The following is a 14,174-nucleotide window of genomic DNA, read 5'->3' as shown; positions in this document are numbered from 1 at the left end:
AACTCTCTTACCCTCGACAACAACCGTCCAGGTAAGAGAAATGACCAGGAGGAGTCCGTTCGGCCCCTCGAGGTTGTTATCCTAATGATAGGATCATGGATGATCTGATACTCCTCACATCCACTTGCCTGCCATTTTCCCCTTGATTTTCCGACTGATCAAACTTTGGCTTATAATCCTGACATGTGCAAACTTGGCTATCATACATCCACTTCCTTCCTCCAAGTCATTCAGGTATATTGTAAACAGTTGCAGTCCCAGCACTGATCCCGATGGAACCCACTAGTTGCCAACCTGATAAAGAACCCGCTGGCCGCCCTCACTGTCTCTTGCCCACAATCCAATTCTCTATCCATGCTGGGTACACTACCTCCAACACTCTCTTGTGAGAAAACCTGCCTTCTCAGACACCTTCTGGATGTCCAAATAGTATACATTCTCTCTATCCAGAGCTTAAGAATGTTTTGCTGGAAAAGCGCAGCAGGTCAGGCAGCATCAAAGGAGAAGGAGAATTGACATTTCGGGCATAAGCCCTTCTTCCTGAAGTGGCTTCCTGAAGAAGGGCTTATGCCCGAAACATCATTTCTCCTTCTCCTTTGATGGTGCCTGACCTGCTGCGCTTTTCCAGCAACACATTTTGAAGCTCTGATCCCCAGCATCTGCAGTCCTCTCTTTCTCCTAGAAGATTCTCTCTATCCACTCAGGTTGAGACTACCTTGGAAAATTCTAATAAATCAGTCACATACCATTTCACTTTCATGAGCCATCTGCTGGATTTGATTCTTATTTTCCAAATGTTCTGCTTTCACTTCCTTAATAATTGATTCCAATGCTTTCCAAAAGGAAGCTACAGTGAAGGGTCACACTATCTCTCGTTTAAAGTTCCTTGTTCACTTAGCCTGGTAGAAGTCAGTTTCTGGAGCTTTCTTCTTACTGAACAAATACATGGGTTTTCTGTACTCTCATCTTCCAGCATGTTTCGGCTTTTGGAGTTTGCTACTAAACCTCTCAGGACTTTATCCTCAGGCTGTTATTTTAATGGCTCATTTTAGGTCTGAATGAACCTGCACACACAACATGACCTCTGGAATGGTCTGTCTTTCTGCGATTGTCGATGCCTTTTGCTAGTTTTTTTTTCTATTTTAATTTCAAGTGCACTGAACTGTTCACCTTAAGCTGTATTCAAGGCTGGAAACCCTAATTAATAATGTATATGTCACCAAACTTCAAACATCCAGCATGACTCTCAAAACAATTGCAAAATGAAACTAAAACAATGCCCTTCCCGTTTTCACGCACCATACAAAAATGCAAGTCAAACTTACAGCTATACATGCTTCTGTCCACTTTAAAATCCAAGTTTCCAAATAATAAAAATAAATTGCAAACCTTCATTACAACTGTCTTTTTGGGTCAGATGTTGAGTTCATGATCTAGTTAGCACTCTGAGGCAGCACTGATTGAGTACTCCACTACCTTAGCCAAGTCCCTCCAGTTGAGATCTTACACTAGTCCGACATCTCTTCTGGTGGATCAGATAATTTCAAAAAATTTCAAAAGAGAAGCTGGGAATTCTCCTGGTGTTCCTCTCTTGAATAATGTTATGAAATATAAGTTAATACATTAATTCTTCAGTCTCATTTGTGGGATCTTACTGCCTTAGAATAGCTGCAACATTTGCAGATAGAAATACAGGCATTCCAAACTAAAATCATTGTGCGCTCAGTTTGACTTAATGAACAAATTGTATTATTATTTGCATTGTACTGAAACAAACGGACATTTTAGTCCTTTCAGTTTTAAACTGAATTTCATATTTTAGGTGATGTGAAGTTCTTTAGCCTATTAACCATTATATTCTTGAGTCTGCACTGTAATGCTACTGAATATTTTATTACCACATTCATTATCACAGTGTCATTGATACAAATATGCATATGCAGTGGGCGGCACGGTGGCACAGTGGTTAGCACTGCTGCCTCACAGCGCCAGAGATCTGGGTTCAATTCCCGCCTCAGGTGACTCTCTGTGTGGAGTTTGCACATTTTCCATGTATCTGTGTGTGGTTTCCTCCGGGTGCTCTAGTTTCCTCTCACAATCCAAAAATGTGCAGGTTAGGTGAATTGGCCATGCTAAATTGCCCGTAGTTTTTTTTTATTAGATTAGATTACTTACAGTGTGGAAACAGGCCCTTCGGCCCAACAAGTCCACACCGACCCGCCGAAGCGTAACCCACCCATTCCCCTACATTTACCCCTTTACCTAACACTACGGGCAATTTAACATGGCCAATTCACCTGGCCTGCACATCTTTGGACTGTGGGAGGAAACCGGAGCACCCGGAGGAAACCCACGCAGACACGGGGAGAATGTGCAAACTCCACACAGTCAGTCGCCTCAGTCGGGAATTGAACCCGGGTCTCTGGTGCTGTAAGGCAGCAGTGCTAACCACTGTGCCACCGTGCCGCCCTAGTGTTAGGTGAAGGAGTAAATGTAGGGGAATGGGTCTGGGTGGGTTGTGGGTTGGTGTGGACTTGTTGGGCCGAAGGGCCTGTTTCTACACTGTAAGTAATTAATCTATGCTGATGTACTGGAACTGTGGCCTGGATTTTGTTCCCAACGATATTAGAACAAGTAATGGCATAATGGCATAGTGGGCGGCACGGTGGCACAGCAGTTAGCACTGCTGCCTCACAGCGCCAGAGACCCGGGTTCAATTCCCACCTCAGGCGACTGACTGTGTGGTTTGCACGTTCTCCCTGTGTCTGCGTGGGTTTCCTCCGGGTGCTCCGGTTTCCTCCCACAGTCTAAAGATGTGCAGGTCAGGTGAATTGGCCATGCTAAATTGTCCGTAGTGTTAGGTAAGGGGTAAATGCGTGGGTTGCACTTCGGCGGGTCGGTGTGGACTTGTTGGCCGAAGGGCCTGTTTCCACACTGTAATCTAATCTTTGTCTATACATTTTTTGTGAGCTTGTTAGTTTGGATTTCACATCTTCATAAGAACATAGATACAGACCCTTCAGCCCAACTAGTCTGCGGTAACCATGTTCTCAAACTATACTAGTTCCATTTGCCTGCATTTGTCCAATATTCATCGAAATGTTTCCTATTCATGAACATCCAGAATGTCTCTTAAATGTTGTAACTGTACCCACATCCATCACTTTCTCTGGCAGTTCATTCCACAGATAAAACACCCTCAGTGTAAAAATATTGCCCCTCATGTCCTTCCTAAATTTTTCTCCTCTCACCTTAAAAACATATCCCCTAGTTTTAAACTCCTCCATCCTTTGGAAAAGATCCTTGCTATTCACTTTATCTTTGGCCGTCATGATTTTATAAACCTTCAATAAGGCCCCCCCCCCTCAACCTCCTACACTCCAATAAAAAAAGGCTCAGTCTATCTTTATACCTCAAACACTCCATTCCTTGCAACATCTTGGCAAATCTTTTCTGGACCCTCTCCAGTTTTATGATATCCTTGTGATCGCAGGGTAACCAGAACCGGACACAGCACTCCCGAAGAGGCCTCACCAACACTGTACATGACCCCCCAACATGACCCCCCCAACATCCTCAACATGACCCCCCAACTCCCTCAACATGACCCCCCAACTCCTATATTCAAAGGTCTGAGCAACGAATGCAAGCATGCTAAATGCCTTCTTAACCACCCTGAGGCCTGCTCCAGTGAGACCACCTTTTCATGGTGTCAGATTGAAGTGTCCTCACAGGCAGGCAGCAACCTAGGAAGTTTAAAAATAAGAATATAAATGCCATTTTAACTCATGCACAGCAAGCAAATAAAAATGTAATACAAATGGGATTAAAGAAACAGGAAAAGTCGAAGTACAATGTTACCACATTATTTTCTTTGAAGGGAATGAGGGGCCCTGTCTTGTCATTTTACTTTACAGGCCAGAGCGGTTGCTCATTATTAATTATCACTCATTATGCCATTAAAGCCTCATTCAGTGCCAAATGTATTAGATATAGTGTATTCAACTTTTTCTTTGATGTGGAACTATTAAATATTCTTAAGATCAGGCTATTGCATGATTCCAGGCCTGGGTCTATTGGCGGGGAATGCAACAGCAGTATTTTCTCATCTCTGAAGCCTTCATTATGCTTATCACATCAAAATCTGAGCCTAGGTCACAAACTAATTTCCATGTTCCATCAACATTTATATAAAGAGTTGGGCATGATCTGTTGAGATGGTTGTCCTGATCGCAGAAAAACATTGAAATGGGAATAATCTGAAGATGGTGAACAAGCCCAATCAGGAAGACATACTCTGATGTCCTTCATTCCACCGGATTCTGTGTCCGTCTCTGATCCAGATTCCCAGTGGGATGAAGTGCATGAGATGTGTCCATGCACGACGGAGTCATGTTCTGTCCCAGCCTGCCTTGAAAGCAGGTAAGTGCTGTGTCACCTGTACAGGTGGGCTTGCTGCTTTGGATCCAAAGGTGTAGATAGACAACTTACCAATTGCAGAACAGCAGAGTGCAGCATGAAGCTTTCCACAACTCGCTTCTCCATCACGCGGCGCCTTCAACAGGAATGGTTCTACACGTGTCGTTCGTACACCATCTGCCTGTTTCGAGATGTTAACTGGGGCAGATTATAGTCTGACCCAGTTAGCCTGATGAAGGGCTCTTGCCTGAAACATCGATGCTCCTGCTCCTCGGATGCTGCCTGACCTGCTGTGCTTTTACAGCACCACACTCTCTCGACCCTGGGTCAGATTACAGTCTGAGTTACTTCGCTCTCTTGCTCTCTCTTCTCCCCTTTTATTTTCTGAACAAAATAGCAGCATAAAGGTCTGCTGAAGGTTTCATTTCTCAGGTAGGTGGGACTATGTTTAGTTTGGGATGATGTTCAGCATGGACTGGTTGGACCAAAGGGTGTATCGCCGTGCTGTTTGACTCTATGGACTGATTGATGCTGATTAATTGCTGCGATTAGTCAGTAACACCACTGTCAGTCAGATGGAAACACAGAACTTAAATTTTGCCAAGAAGTGCAGCATGTTGCTGGAGCTTGTTGTCTTGTCTTCATCAAGACAAATGCAGAAAGGCCACATTTCAACCAATCACAACAATTTGTATTACAGGAGCAAGATTTGCACCTTTTTTTTTCCATGGCAATGCCTTGGCCAATCAGAGTTGACTTTCCAACCAATCAGAAATCTTTTCCCTTGTAGTACAAGTTGGTTGCGATTGGTTGAAATTTGGCATTCTTGCATGTGTCCTGAAGAAGGCAGGATGAAATCCCTCATCAAAATGTCTCTTTTCAGCAATTGCTGGGAGGTACACTACTTTAACACTCCTAGGTTATCTCAGCTCTGAGCAACAAATGGATTGGGCTACTTATCCCATGCCATTGTTTTATCTTTTCCTCTACTTGACAACCACCACACTGCCATATTGAGGCAAAATAATGCCTGTTTAAACAAGCACAAGGACCAACTTGTTCCAGTTTACCTGCAAGTGGTCGCACAACAAAGACAACGGTTGGATTCGGAAGGCTAAAGTTGCTGAGTAGGATTTCAAAATGAATGGAAGTACTTTCACCTGTGAATATGAGGGCCACTTTACCAGAAGTGAATTCTGTTTTCACTGCTCTTTTAGGGTCAGTTTGGGGTCACTGGTCAGTGATGAGGAATGGTGCCTCAAATCCATATACTCTGCCCTTAGCTGTTCCAAATGGGCAGAGGTTATTACTAAAATGTTGACCCTAGTGTTAACTTCACATGGGACTTATCTTCTGCAGGGATAACGCTAGATACTGTTAATGGTCGGCGTCTTTTCCCTAGGGTGGGGGATTTCAAGACTAAGGGGCATGTTTTTAAGGTGAGAGGAGAGAGATTTTAAAAAGACACAAAGAGCAACCTTTTCACACAGTGAGTGGTTTGCATGTGGAGTCAACTTCCTGAGACGGTGGGTGTATATGGGTACAATTTCAGTATTTAAGATAAATAAAGAATGGGAAAGGTTTGAAGGGGCATGGGCCAGGAGCTGGCAGGTGGGACTATGTTTAGTTTGGGATTATGTTCAGCATGGACTGGTTAGACTGAAGGGTCTGTTTCCATGCTGTATGACTATATAACATTGAACAGGAAATATGTGTCCAAGGTTGATTGCCTGACTTCCCCTTATTACTATCCCTGGATGACAAATAAAATGTTCAATTTTTACTTGTCATCATGACACTTTTCATGAATTTTTTTTGTCGTGTCTGTTATTTTCTTTCGAAAGTATGTATAAAAGAATAGAACCTGAACTACTGTTTCTGCTTCCTGGACACAGGGTGACCGAGGACCGCCAGGGCTGGACGGCAGAAGTGGACAAGATGGGAAGAATGGTCCACCTGGCCTCCCTGGATTGAGGGTAAGTATTAGGCCCAGACCGGGTCCAGCATAATGCAGTCACCCCACTGACTGGACCAGAGGAATGGGTTGCTCGGGGGACAGCTTTGTAGGTTCAGTTGCAGGTGACCCACGGATTAATGTGCACCCCCCAGGAAAAGTCAACTGAAATCTGTCGTGTGTCTTTGCCGGTTTTCAAGTCTGTGCTGTGCTTTTGTTTTTCAGGGCGAGCCAGGGAAGCAAGGTCAACCTGGCAGAGATGTAAGTGAGCCACACTTCGAGGCCTCTCCTGTAGGCCCGTTCTGCTGGTTTCTCTCATATTTGAAGGTTCAAATCACACCGAGGCCTGGCCTCCTCTCTATCCTCCTCTCTGGGATATGTATTTTCCTCCAACTCTGGGTACTTTAATGCCCCTGCACACCCCTCACCTTTCAACGTACCAGGAGCTCTGTGACACCTCCCTCAACTTCTGCATCCTTGGTCCTTTGGGATGCATGTAGAAACTTCCTGCTTTGAGTCAGCTTTGTGCTTAACTGTTATAACTCTTCTTTCTTCAGCTTGGCTTTGTTTGATTACCCTCCTGCGTAGTAACTTGTGACAATTTTCCATGTTAACGGTACCATACAAATACACATTGTAGTGAATTGCAGTGTAAAGTAACGCTCAGCAATTAACTAAAATGATGTCTGAGAGTTGCTGTGATCACGATAGTTAAGCTAATGAATGGGCCTGAGGAAGCTACTAAGAAATAGGAACAGGAGTAGGCCATTCTGCCCCTCAAGCTGCTCCACCATTCAGTAGGATCATGGCTGATCCAATATCCCTCATGTCCACTTTCCTGCCTTTTGCCCGTAACCCGATCTCAGCCTGAAATACATTCAAGGAGTCTGTCCCCACAGCTCTCTGAGACAAGGAGTTCCAAAGACTCTCAACCCTCTGAGCGAGGAAATTCCTCCTCACCTCAGTCCTAAATTGGTGCCCCTTTATTCTGAGACTATGCCCTCTGCTCGTGGACTCTCCCATGAGGGGAGATATCCTCTCAGCGTTGACCCTGTCAAGCTCCTTAAGAATCTGATATGTTTCAATGAGATCACCTCTCGTTCTTTTAAGCTCCAGTGAGTAGTCTTAACCTGTTGAGTCTTTGCTCACAAGACAATCCCTCCATACCGGGGATTATCCTCGTTAACCTTCTTTGAACTGTGTCCAATTTGAATAACTTGCATTAAATAAATAAAACTGCTGACAGTACTTTGCATGTGGTCTCACCAGCACCTTAAGACTTCCCAACTCTTAAAATGCAATCCTTTTGAAATGAGGGCCAATGTGCCATTAGCCTTCCTGATTGCCTGCTGCACCCTGTGTGCTGGCTTTCTGTGTTTTATGCACTTGTTTCCCAAATCCCCTTGTATTGTTGCTTTCTGCTTTTCTCACCATATTCTTTGATCCTCGTTACACTACCGCCCCGCTGTGGGGACACAAGAAACATGACACGCGTGATTACCCGCACTGGTTGAGAGGAAGGAAACTAGGTTCAGTGGGAGGGCGGCTGAAGTTGGTTTTGCCTCAGTTGTCCTGTCACGATGAAAGTGATGGTGAAACATTCTGGATATTTTTACAATGCAGGGTTTGCCAGGCCTGAGGGGAGAACAAGGACCACCAGGAGCAATGGGCCCTCCTGGCTTGTTGGGGAATCCCGTAAGTCACACATTTCAGAATTTTCTTTTAAAGTTTAATTAATGAACTCAAGTGAAGTTTAATCCGTGCCCTGACCTTTCTTGCCATGCATCAACAGTTTCCAATCGAGCAGCTGGAAACCATCTAGAGATGAATAGGCTGGGGCTTCATTACCTGGAGGGTCAGAGGCTGAGGAGTGACCTTATAGAGATTTATAAAACCATGAGGGGCATGGATAGGGTAAATGGACAAGGTCTTTTCTCCAGGATAGGTGAGTCCAAAACTACAGAGCGTAGGTTTAAGGTTGGAGGGGAAGTATTTAAAAGGGATCTCTGGGGCAACTTTTTCAAGCAGAGGATAGATGTGTGTATGGAATGAGGAAGTGGTGGAGGCTGGTACAATCAAAAGGCATCTGGATGGGTATCTGAATAGGAAGAGTTTAGAAGGATATGGGCCAAGTGCTGGCATGTGGGACTAGATTAATTCAGGATCAACGTGGACGAGTTGGACTGAAGGGTCTGTTTCAGTGCTATACACCTCTGTGGCTCTATGACGTCACAGATTGCTCTCCCACAGACTAAGCATCTTTCAAATGGGGATCTAATCCCCCTCCTCCACCACCCACTGCTCCAAAGGACAGGGTGGTAACTGTGGAAGAGAGAATCTGCTGTGAGTAACTGTCGTACTTCCATCTAGAAGGACAAGATACATGGGAACACCACCCCCTGCAAGTTCCGCTCCAAGCCACTCACCGTCCTGACTTGGACATATATCGCCATTCCTTCACTGTTGGCTGGGTCAAAATCCTGGAATTCCCTCCCTTAGGGCATTCTGGGTCAACCCACACGCAGGTGGACTGCAGTGGTTCAAAAAGGTAGCTCACCCCCACCTTCTCAAGGGGGCATCTAGGGATGGGCAATAAATGCTGGCTCCAAGACTGGCACTGAAATGTTCTGGAGTATCAGAAAATATCATAGGTATGAGTTAGGCCCCAGAAAGTCGTCGACGCTCTGGGAGAGAAGGACCAACAGAGTGGGTTCTCATTGGAGATTGGCGTTTTCGTGACAAAACATATTCCCTGCTGTTTTCACCCCCAACAACCCCTTTCCCACTTCTGCTGTAAGCCATGATGCCAAAGTGTAGAGATTACCTTAAAAATGTATTGCTGGAAAAGCGCAGCAGGTCAGGCAACATCAAAGGAACAGGAGAATCGACGTTTCGGGCATAAGCTGCCTGGCCTGCTGCGCTTTTCCAGCAACACATTTTTAAGCCCTGATCTCCAGCATCTGCAGTCCTCACTTTCTCCCTGTAGAGATTACCTGTTTGGTGATCTACCTCCAAATTCACTCAGCTGCTCCATTGCTATGGGTTGACCCATAATATCATGAAAGATGGATTCAAATGACCAGTGTAGTAGAATGGTTCAAAATGAATTGCAAAGGTCTGGTATAAATGATGAAAATCATATATTGCTGTGAGTATGCTCTCTGCTGTGGTCAAATTTACTGGAACTTTCAGAAATGTCTTGGATAGATTCACAATCACCAATTCTTCTTGTTGTAATTGTGTATACTACCTGCAAGATGCACTGCAGAAATTCACCAAAGATCCTTCGGCAGCACCTTCCAAACCCACGACCACTTCCATCTAGAAGGACAAGGGCAGCAGATACATGGGAATACACCCCCTGCAAGTTTCCCTCCAAGCCACTCACCATCCTGACTTGGAAATATATCGCCGTTCCTTCACTGTCGCTGGGTTGAAGTTCTGGAATTCCCTCCCTGATGATATTATGGGTCAACCCATAGCAGGTGGACTGCAGCGGTTCAAGAAGGCAGCTCATTCTGTCGCCCCCCCCCCCTTCCCCCCCCCCCCCTTCTCAAGGGGCTGCTAGGAATGGGCAATAAATGCTGGGCCCAGCCTGAGATGCCCACATCCCACAAAAATGTTAAATAAGAAGTGCATTTGGCAAGACTCAGCCATGATTACCAGAATGAGTTTAATACATGGTGCTTAGTAGCTAGTTACATAAGGTCTGAGTTACTTGAGATTACCTTGTCAGACTTCAGGTTAGCTGTAAGTGTAAGTACGTATGTCTGCTGGTTATTTGGAATGAAGCAGAAGAGCAGGAGGAACAGCACACTGGCAAAAACACTCTGGTTCTTCCCAGGAACAGTCCTTCATATTCTGATGAACGGAGATTACCTGGTGATATCAGTTAATGTTTTCAGCCTTTACAGAACTTTTAGTTTGATGTTACCCACCCACAGCTGAGGAAGATTAATTTGAAACAAAGGTATTGAGTGTAGCGAGGGAAGGATTAGAGATGGGGCTTTGCAGCATTTAAACATTTTCAAATCAGTCAGCTCTAAGATATTATTAATCACACAACACCAGGCTATAGTCCAACACGTTTATTTAGAAGCACTAGCTTTCGGAGCGCTGCCCCTTCATCAGGTAGCTGCCTGATTTTTAACTTTGTCCACCCAGTCCAACAGCGGCTCCTCCACATCATAGCTAAGATATTATAACAGAGCTGGGACTTGAACCTTGGCCTCCTGGCTCAGAGATAGGAATACTACCACTGTAGAAGGCAGCGACGCCTCTGAATGATGGCAGTGCAGTGGTGGGATTTAAACTTGAATCGAAAACGTTAGACCACTCAGCCACTCACTTCTTATGTTTGGTTCTTTGCCCTTTTCATTAACCTCAATGCCAGGATTCTCAAACACAATCCGGTAAGAATTGTTAGTTGTTAAATGCTAGCGGGGTGAGGAGATGTTAGCCAGGGGTCTCATTCTTGTTCACTGACTCTTGTGCTGAGCACGGCATGTGGGTTGACTGTGATGCTACCTACAGTCAATTGTCTTCCAACACTTACTGTCTAAATGAGGCTAAGAAGGGTGAGCAGTCTTTACCATGCCCTGTATCAACATTTTCTTATGAAAGGAGGTAAGGAAATAAAATACCCAAACAGATTTTTATTATTAGTGTGCTGATTGACTTTTTTTTGTCTGTCTCCAGGGTAAACCGGGGATTGATGGAAAGCCAGGAATTCCTGGAAAGAATGTAAGTATTTCCAAACTATTATACAAAATATCCCACTGACGCTGGAATCTGACAGTGCAGAGGAGGTGAATGCTGTGTTTGTGACGAGTTACAGAACCTGCACGGGAAGTGTGATACTGTTCCTTGACAGTACACTACCCTCAACCTGCAAACCCCCACCCAGCCATCTTCCCAGAATGCAGCATAAAGTCATGTACAGCATGGAAACAGACCCTTCAGTCAAACCTGTCCACACCGCCCAGATATCCCAACCCAATCTAGTCCCACCTGCCAGCACCCAGCCCATATCCCTCCAAACCCTTCCTATTCATATACCCATCCAAATGCCTCTTAAATGTTGCAATTGTACCAGCCTCCACCACATCCTCTGACAGCTCATTCCATACATGTACCACCCTCTGCGTGAAAAAGTTGCCCCTTAGGTCTCTTTTATATCTTTCCTCTCTCACCCTAAACCTATGCCCTCTCGTTCTGGACTCCCCGATCCCAGGGAAAAGACTTTGTCTATTTATCCTATCCATGCCCCTCATACTTTTGTAAACTTCTATAAGGTCACCCCTCAGCCTCCGACGCTCCAGGGAAAACAGTCCCAGCCTGTTCTGCCTCTCCCTATAGCTCAAATCCTCCAACCCTGGCAACATCCTTGTAAATCTTTTCTGAACCCTTTCAAGTTTCACAATATCTTTCCGATAGGAAGGAGACCAGAATTGCACACAATATTCCAACAGTGGCCTAACCAATGTCCTGTACAGCCCCAACATGACCTCCCAACTCCTGTACTCAATATTCTGACCAATAAAGAAAAGCATACCAAACGCCTTCTTCACTATCCTATCTACCTGCGACTCCACTTTCAAGGAGCTATGAACCTGCACTCCAAGGTCTCTTTGTTCAGCAACACTCCCTAGGACCTTACCTTTAAGTGTATAAGTCCTGCTAAGATTTGCTTTCCCAAAATGCAGCACCTTGCATTTATCTGAATTAAACTCCATCTGCCACTTCTCAGCCCATTGGCCCATCTGGTCCAGATCCTGTTGTAATCTGAGGTAACCCTCTTCGCTGTCCACTACACCTCCAATTTTGGTGTCATCTGCAAACTTATTAACTGTACCTCTTATGCTCGTATCCAAATCATTTATGTAAATGACAAAATGTAGAGGACCCAGCACCGATCCTTGTGGCACTCCACTGGTCACAGGCCTCCAGTCTGAAAAACAACCCTCCACCATCACCCTCTGTCTTCTGCCTTTGAGCCAGTTCTGTGTCCAGAACTGTATGCAGTTCAAGATGGTGGCTCATCACCAGCTTCTCAAGGGTAGTGAGGGATGGGCGACAACAGCTGGCCCACTTTGACACCCACAGCCTTGGATGAGTTTAAAAAAAACTGCAGGCCATTTGTCACATTGTACCTCTGCCAAAAAAAATTTCAGCCAGGCCTCTCTTTTCACGTCACCCAACAGGATTTTCCAAATCCAACTCCCTCAGGAAGAAACTGAGGCCTCCACCACTCCCAGGCCTTAGCCTGGCCTGAGACAGGTAAGCTATCACAAGGAGAGCAGAGCCTGAGCAATTCTCCCAAATAGGGTGGCACAGTGGTTAACACTGCTTCCTCACAGAGCCAGGAACCTGGATTCTGTTCTCGCCTTGGATGACTGTAGATTTTGCATGTTCTCCTTGTGTCTGCGTGGGTTTCCTCCCAGTGCTCTGGTTCCCTCCCACAGTCCAAAGATGTGCAGGTCATAGATTCATAGAGATGCACAGCACGGAAACAGACCCTTTGGTCCAACTTGTCCATGCCGACCAGATATCCTGAACTAATCTAGTCATATTTGCCAGCACTTGGCCCATTAGCCTCTAAACCCTTTCTTTTATGTAACCATCCAGACGCCTTTTAAATGCTGTAATTGTACCAGCCTCCACCACTTCCTCTGGCAGCTCTTTCCATATACGTACCACCCTCTGTGTGAAAAGGTTGCCCCTTAGGTCCCTTTTAAATCTTTGCCCTCTCACCCTGAACCTATGTCCTCTAGTTCTGGACTTCACCACCTCAAGGAAAAGATCTGATCTTTTAATCCTATCCATGACCCTCATGATTTTATAAACCTCTATCAGGTTACCCCTGATGCTGCAGGTAAATTGGCTGTGTTAACTTGTCCTGTAGTGTCCAGGGATATGCAGGTTAGGTGGGTTAGCCATGGGAAATGCAGGGTTACAGGGATAGAGTAGGGGGTGGGTCTGGGTGGGATGCTGTACGGAGGGTCGATGTGGATGGGCCAAATGACCTGCTTCCACACTGCAGGGATTCTGTGGCTCTCTACTGCCCTCCTTGAGATTCTGACCCAGCCAGTGACAGGAACCAATGAAAATAAACACATCGTTTCAAGTGGAAATAAAGATCCAGTAGCACTGTTTTTTCTTAATAAAAGAGAATGCGTGCATTTCCCAAGTGCTCTTGAGCCAATGTTTATTGCTCAACCCATTTTACCAACAACTCATCATTCTCACATCTCTGTGGGATCTTCCTGTGCGCTAGTTGGCTGCCCTAGGTTACAATAACAGCAACACGGCAGAAGAACATGGTTGGCTATAAAGTGCTTTGGGATGTCCTGAAGCCTGACAGAAACCTCCTCCTTGTGATTCTTTCTCCCACTTTTCTGTTTTGTCATTTTGGGAGCACAAAGGTATAGAATGGATTACAGACCCCAACATGAGGCCCAGCCAGATCCGACTTCACTTCCTCCTGCTGTTGCTCGTATGGAGAGAAAGCAGAAGTACGATACTGACTTGCACAATCAGACATGGTCGTGCAGAGTGGGTAGTGCAGGCTCGCAGGGTCGAATGGCCCACATACTTTCTACATTTCTGTGTTAATCTTTCTGCTTTTCCCTAGGGAGAGAACGGGATTTCAGGAGAGGATGGAAAAAAGGTAGGCGGGACGAGGAATTGGTTGACTCTATTTCGAACCAAGGGCAGACATTCCAGATATGGGCCTTCTACCCGAGCACTCCCCCCTCAGAAAATTCCTCACTCATTTCCCAAAATCCCTCTTCCCCCTTCC

At 45.4% G+C, this 14,174-nt stretch overlaps 1 protein-coding gene across 1 annotated transcript in view; it reads left to right on the top strand.

Moving 5' to 3' along the window:
- The first annotated feature begins 4,516 nt into the window (after positions 1 to 4,516).
- Positions 4,517 to 14,174, top strand: part of LOC122559237 (uncharacterized) — a 177,352-nt gene continuing 167,694 nt past the window's right edge. Inside the window, exons 1-6 of the mRNA XM_087994571.1 lie at positions 4,517 to 4,612; positions 6,315 to 6,395; positions 6,599 to 6,634; positions 7,997 to 8,068; positions 11,072 to 11,116; positions 14,007 to 14,042. Coding sequence (XP_087850697.1) covers positions 4,517 to 4,612; positions 6,315 to 6,395; positions 6,599 to 6,634; positions 7,997 to 8,068; positions 11,072 to 11,116; positions 14,007 to 14,042 — 366 coding nt within the window. The remainder of the gene's footprint in view (positions 4,613 to 6,314; positions 6,396 to 6,598; positions 6,635 to 7,996; positions 8,069 to 11,071; positions 11,117 to 14,006; positions 14,043 to 14,174) is intronic.

This window comes from Chiloscyllium plagiosum, unplaced genomic scaffold (assembly GCF_037043375.1).
Source record: "Chiloscyllium plagiosum isolate Xiang-an unplaced genomic scaffold, Cpla_swu_hap1 HiC_scaffold_14, whole genome shotgun sequence".
NCBI classification, from domain to species: domain Eukaryota; kingdom Metazoa; phylum Chordata; class Chondrichthyes; order Orectolobiformes; family Hemiscylliidae; genus Chiloscyllium; species Chiloscyllium plagiosum.
Note: the sequence above shows the minus strand (reverse complement) of the source record. Positions and strands in the feature narration are given on the sequence as shown.